This window comes from Rhinopithecus roxellana, chromosome 14, assembly GCF_007565055.1.
Source record: "Rhinopithecus roxellana isolate Shanxi Qingling chromosome 14, ASM756505v1, whole genome shotgun sequence".
NCBI classification, from domain to species: Eukaryota; Metazoa; Chordata; class Mammalia; order Primates; family Cercopithecidae; genus Rhinopithecus; species Rhinopithecus roxellana.
The window spans coordinates 99,867,606-99,873,605 of record NC_044562.1 but is presented as its reverse complement, the minus strand read 5'-3'; the positions used below and the strand labels follow the sequence as shown (position 1 = coordinate 99,873,605).

Genomic DNA, 6,000 nt, shown 5'->3' with positions numbered 1-6,000 from the left:
CGGTGATTATATCCCTACCATCACCTAATCCGCAGGGGCTACCAGTTACTTACTGTGCACACTTTTAAAGTACTTTCTAATTGTGGACCATGAGTGGCAGAGTGCTGCGGGCAGAGGCTTTTTGCTGAAAGCAACATTGACTTTTCTTTTATTTCTAGGAAAAGTCCTGTCTGTAGATAAGCACCGTGGGACAATGGAGAAAATGCTGACTTGTTTTTTAAAAAAATCTTTTCTGTAAGCACCCTTCCGATGGTCTGTCCACTCTGCGGGCCAGCTGTCCCAGGCCTCTGCCAGGGAGGGAAGAGGAGTGCTTCAGTGCATGGCTTCGGTGAGCCCTTTAAATCCAGCTTCCCCCGCCCCCACCAAGCGGCTCCCTCTCTCTGACAGGTGTTTTCCCAACTCCGGAGGCCTAGGATTTTGGGGAGTGGCTGAGCCAATGAGATTTCCCTTTGGGGCGGGGGGCGGGGGGAAGGGCGTGGCTAGTTGGGTCAGAGCATGGGCGGGGTTTGCGCGGCTGAGCAGAGCCTGCCTGGTTGCGTGGAGGGTTGTTTTATTCCCACCGCCCCCCCACCTTTTTTTTTTTCTTTTTTTCTTTTTTTTTTTTTTCTTCTGGAGTCTTATTAATTTCTCTGTGGGCTGCAGCTGGAGACCGCGGAGCGCTGGAAATGACGCTCGGAGCTTTAATTACTGCAGCCGCCGGACAAGTGTGAGGAAAGCTGACAGGAAAAAGAAGGACGGGATCCGGGGAGAAGCGAGAAGCTCCCCCCGCCCCGCTCCCCTCCCAATTTGGACTGGAGGTGCAAGGAAACTGAAGAAGGAGCAGAACATAGCCCGGCTGCGGGGAGAGGCCGGAAACCTACCGCCTCTTTGCAATCAACTTTTTTTGGAAACCTTTCGCCCCCCTTCCTTTTTTATTGTTGACCAACCAGTGAGAGAGAGAGAAAGTGAGGAGGCAGCGAGCAAGCGAAGGCTCACGCGGGGAAATAACTGCACAGTCCGGCCCGGAGCGCCACGCGCACACACCGAGCACACTCCAACACACGCACACTCGTCCCCTCTTCGAGCCCCGGCCCTGGACCCGCGGGCGCGGACTCGGTCGCCCGCCCTGGGAGTCACTACACCGCGCGCGCCGCGCCCGCCCCCCTCGCGCCCCCACGCGTGCCCGGCTGGGGGATCTCCTCCGCGTGTCCAAAAGGGGGATATGCCATTTGGACATGTAATTGTCAGCACGGGATCTGAGACTTCCAAAAAATGAAGCCGGCGACAGGACTTTGGGTCTGGGTGAGCCTTCTCGTGGCGGCGGGGACCGTCCAACCCAGCGATTCTCAGTCAGGTGGGTTCCTTCTGGCGCTCCGGTCGCCGAACCTGCCGCCGCCGGCGGGGCTGCCTTGAGTGGCTCCCCTGCCCTCTTCACCCATCCCGGGAGGCGTGGAGGGACCGCTCTACCGGGACTTCTTCCCTGGGCTCTCGGTCGCCCCTCTTTCCATTTGAAACTTACCCTGTATGTGTGCCTGTGCTTTATTTATCGTGAAGAAATCACTCTGAGCCCCTCTTTTTTCTGTCCTTAACCCCCTGTTTTTCTTTCCCGAGCGTTTTGTGTGGGAGCCTAAGCGGGATCCCTTCTGGTGGCGCCTGTTGTTCGGGACATGGGAGACCCAAATCCCCAGTCAGAGGAGACTCTCCTGTCCCTGTCTGGTCCCTCGAGGGAAGAACCCGCACCGCCGGGGCCGCGGAGGGCCGGGGTCCTGGGGAGGTGCTGGTTGGGCCTCTCCCGCGCCGAGCCTGAAGGGCGGTGGAGAGTGGCGCTCAGAGACCCGGGCTTTGCACCTGTGTGTGCTGCTGGCGGCCGCTGCGCCCCCAGTCGCCCGAGCCTTGTGGGGTCAGACGCGACTCGCACCCAGCCTGGGCAGCCCGAGTGCAGCTGGCGGGCGCGCCTCGGTCCGGGGTCTGGAGCTCTGGGCCTCTTCGGCCGGCTTCCCGGAGCCCTCGCCCCATTGACTTGAGGGGCGCTTGCTCGCCTGCATGACCTCTTAAAAAAAAAAAAAAAAAAAAAAAAAAAAAAAAAAAAAAAAAAAAAAGGCTTGGCACACTTGAGTCAGAAGCCCGGCCTTCCCGTCGGTTGCCGTGTTTGGCTCCTGGAAGAGTTCTTCCTGTAGTTCAACTTGCTATTGGCCGGAGTCCTTCAAACTTGTCTGTTTACTGCCCGGCCGGGCTGTGGAGCCTGCGGGTCACTGGATCCACCCGAGGCGCAAGCGGCGGCGGTGGCGGCGGCGGGTGCGCGGCCACTGCTTGCTGGAGAGCTCGAGCCCCAGGTACCTGGGCAGGCAAAGGGCTAATTGACCCCGAGAGGCAGCGCGGCGGGGTTGGAGCGCCAAGGCTTGCAGGACTAATGATAGCACCTGCAGCGCAAGGAAGCTCAAAGTTTCTGACACTTGAGTTTCCTGGGGATGAAACTGGGACGGGAGAGGTCTGAGGAGGACCGGTGTCTGATGCGGCCAAGGGGTGCCTTTTGGAGAGCCAGGGAGATTTCTGAAACCATTCGGGGATGGTGACTGGAGCGTGGGAAGTAGCTTGAGGTGATAAAGCCCGGGGAGTGGCGATAGGGAGCGCTTTAGGCCCCCAGAGAGTGTCCTTCTGACCTCACCAAGAAAACAGCAAGCTGTAGTTTTCCCGCTCCGCCCCCGCCGCCTCCTTTGCCTAGTAAACAACAAGTTACAATCATCGAGGCTTTCAAAATGACCTTCGAATGGCACATGTGCGGCGTTTTGTGCTGGCTGTTTGCACCCTCCCAATTACTCCGAAATTCTTCACGCATACCAGGTCCCGCGCTCCAGCCACCTCCGGAATCACACCAACACGGACTTGACATTCCAAGCGGCCTCTTAGATACATCTCTTTTTATCTCCCTCCCCACTTCGAGTCCCTTCATATTTTCCCTCAATGGGTTGATTATACACATTGACCCATTCAAAGGCAGTGGCGACCGACATGCAGGCTTAGCCGAGAGGAATTTCTACGAGGCGACCTACTGGGGGCTGGCTGGTTCAGCCTCTGCCGCTGAGGGACCCCGCTCCGAGTCCGCAGCAATTTGGTATTAACTGTGCGGCTCCGGGTTGAGCTATGCCGAAAAGCCCTTTTCAGAATTTCTGCAAGGAATGTAATCCAAATTAGTTCTGCAGCTGTCCTCTTCCTCGTCTCAGGCGACACCAGCTCGCGCCCTCGCTCGTCTCTTCTCGTTTCGCTGGGCGAATTGTCAGACCCACAAGTGAGCCCATTTAGAGCGCGAGGATTAGCGTGCCATTGTTCCGTGTGTGACTCTGTACTTGAAATTCTGGGGGCACAAAGGCGAGTCTCACTTGTTCAAAACACAAAGTGATCCAGATGAAAGGGCCGTACAAAGAAAAACTCTCGGGTGCATCCCTGGTATAATTGCAACACGCATACTAAGGTGATCCATTGGAAACTGTAAATGCCCCGGGGACTCCTTTTTTCATTCTCCCCCACCCCCACCCTGCCGCACCTGGCAGGGAAAGTTCAGCTGGTTTTAATGCAGTGCTATTATAAAAACAAGTTACTGTCTGGGGTATGAGTGAGGCTGTGTGTGTTTGTGCCTATGTATGTGTGTGGCTGTGTGTTCCCAACTAAATACATATTGCGCGTCTCCCCTCTCGCGGTTAGCAGTCAGTAGCAGTTTGGAGGAGTTTGTTTTGGTCCAAATGAGAAATTAAGTGCGGATAAGTAAACTAAGCTGCCAGAGGGCGACAAGATGTTGAGTGAATTGCTTTTAGATGAAACAAATTAAGGAAACGAGGGAAGACAATCTGCTTCTCGCATTATTAGACACGCTTGGAGTTCAGGGGAAAGTGGCATATTTTTGAAATGCTAATTTCTTAAGCAGAAGGAATGCACCTTATTTACTGCTCTATGTGAACAGAATAAAAATATAGGGCGGGGGATGCTGTTGTATAGATCTTTAAGATATTTTTAAAAATAATTGTAACAGAAGAGGACCGTTTTTTTCTTTTGCTTGGAAAAAATTCAGCTTTAGAGAAGGTAATTTTTTAGAAATTCTAAAGGACGTTGTCTCATTTTCAATTATGCATGTTTAGATATATTATATCTAGATATATTATAACCAAAGTCCCTTTATATGGCAATTATAAAGCCTTTGCTAACCAAAGGAATAATTCTAAAATTTATGTCTTCCTTGTATAATGGAAAATTATCAATATTACCTTTGTATTGAAGAAAATATATAGTAGTATTGAGGTGGTACTCTTATATACCTTAGTAGATAAATGAACAAGTTCAGTTCTCATTTCTTTTTTGCAGGTAACTCAGTCTTGCTTTTCATTCTATAAAAGTACATATAGCTTTCTTACATGTTTAAGATACATCATTATATCTCCAAAATCGTGGGGTTATTTTTCATTTGAGAAGAAAAATGTTAATAAAAGTTAAGTCATGAAAATGGTGTTAAATATATTTTTAAAAAAGCATCAATTCTCTTTCTTACAAGTGTTTACTGTAAGCACATCTGTGGGCACACAGTTTTCTTTTTAATTTGAAATTCTCATATATATGGGGGCTTTTTAGAAGGTGTTATTTTTTTCTTGACAATGTGTCTAAATAAATAAATATCTATTAGAATAATTGCAAATTGCTTGGAAATACTATAAATGTTCTGTTGTGATGAAATGACTCCAGTTGTATCAGTATTCCTTTTTTTTTTTTTTTGCTGTTAAACTCAACTGCTTTTATTTATTTTAATCATGTATGCATAGAAAGTGAAATTTTGTTGAAAATCAAGGCACTTACTGCTTTATATATTTTTTTTCATTTAGTCACTGGAAATGTGTCTTAATTAAGAAATTACATTAGAATATTTATCAGAGCATGAACTTTGTGAAAGATTTATGCATTTTTTATTCTAACCTGAGCACAGTATGTTTGCATTGGCTGATTTTTAGAGTTTGTGTTTATTTGATGGAAAATCATATTTCCTCCTCAAAGTGGATTCAAATATTTAGTATTCATGAGCTTTCATCCCTTTGGTTTTTAAATAGAAGTACTATTTATCATCTGTCTTATGCATTCACCCTTTCTGTTACTATAGATTCTCTCTTTACATCTAAGTATTTATTGAGTTTACATGTGTTAATATATATTTTCCCTTCCACCACTAAGTGTATGGTTTTTGTGTGTGTCTTTCCCAGCAACCTGCCACTCAGCCACTGTAGGAGTCCTCTGAGCCAGTTTTCATTCTTTCTGATAAATCTGATATGGCTGGTTGGCCAGACAATCACAAGCCATTCCATTGCTCAGATTTATTCCCGAAAGAAAATAAAAAGGCATCGATCCAAGATCACTGGCACATCTTAAAAGCCTTGACTCCAAGGCCAAACCTTTCCACAGAGAAGTCCCTCTTACCCTTTTTCTTTCTTTCTTTTCCACTCTTGACCAAGGAAGGAAGGTGGACCACTGCCATTTAAAAAATGCTAGTGAGGCAATGAATTGGGCTATTTCTAAGTACTCTCTGAAGCTTGATTAGAGCCACCTTGAGATTAATAGCTATGCACAGTGCATATTTTAGACAATAAATTGAATTAGGATGGCTTAAACATTGCAATGCTTTAGAGTGGTATTATTTTTGTATTATATCAAGCTGGTTATTAGGAAAAGTTAACATGTTCTTAAAAATAGCCAGAAGTTTTGGCTTTATATTATAGTGTTCTGCTGCTGTTGGATATCCATGTATAGTTTGTAAATGCCTAAAACATAAATGAAATAAATGATCAAAACAGATTTTCTGATACCTGCACACTTGTTGGTACTTGCTCTGTTTAATTTTACCAGTTTTGAGAGACGCTGCTTTGTAGAGATGCTAATATTTATACTGAAATTAGTTTTTACAGGTTCAAGCCTACAGCTGTTCTACAGAAATTAATTATCAAGCAGATTCCACTGTTATCTTTTACAGTGATCTACTGAGTATCCTGT

General features: G+C 47.3%; 1 protein-coding gene across 4 annotated transcripts in view; it reads left to right on the top strand.

The window, feature by feature from the left end:
• Window positions 1-648: 648 nt before the first annotated feature.
• Window positions 649-6,000, top strand: part of ERBB4 (erb-b2 receptor tyrosine kinase 4) — a 1,183,012-nt gene continuing 1,177,660 nt past the window's right edge. For all 4 annotated transcript variants that reach the window (XM_030916910.1, XM_030916912.1, XM_030916913.1 and 1 more), the window contains exon 1: window positions 649-1,333. In XM_030916910.1, the coding sequence (XP_030772770.1) occupies window positions 1,252-1,333 (82 nt within the window). In that variant the 5' untranslated portion in view covers window positions 649-1,251. The remainder of the gene's footprint in view (window positions 1,334-6,000) is intronic.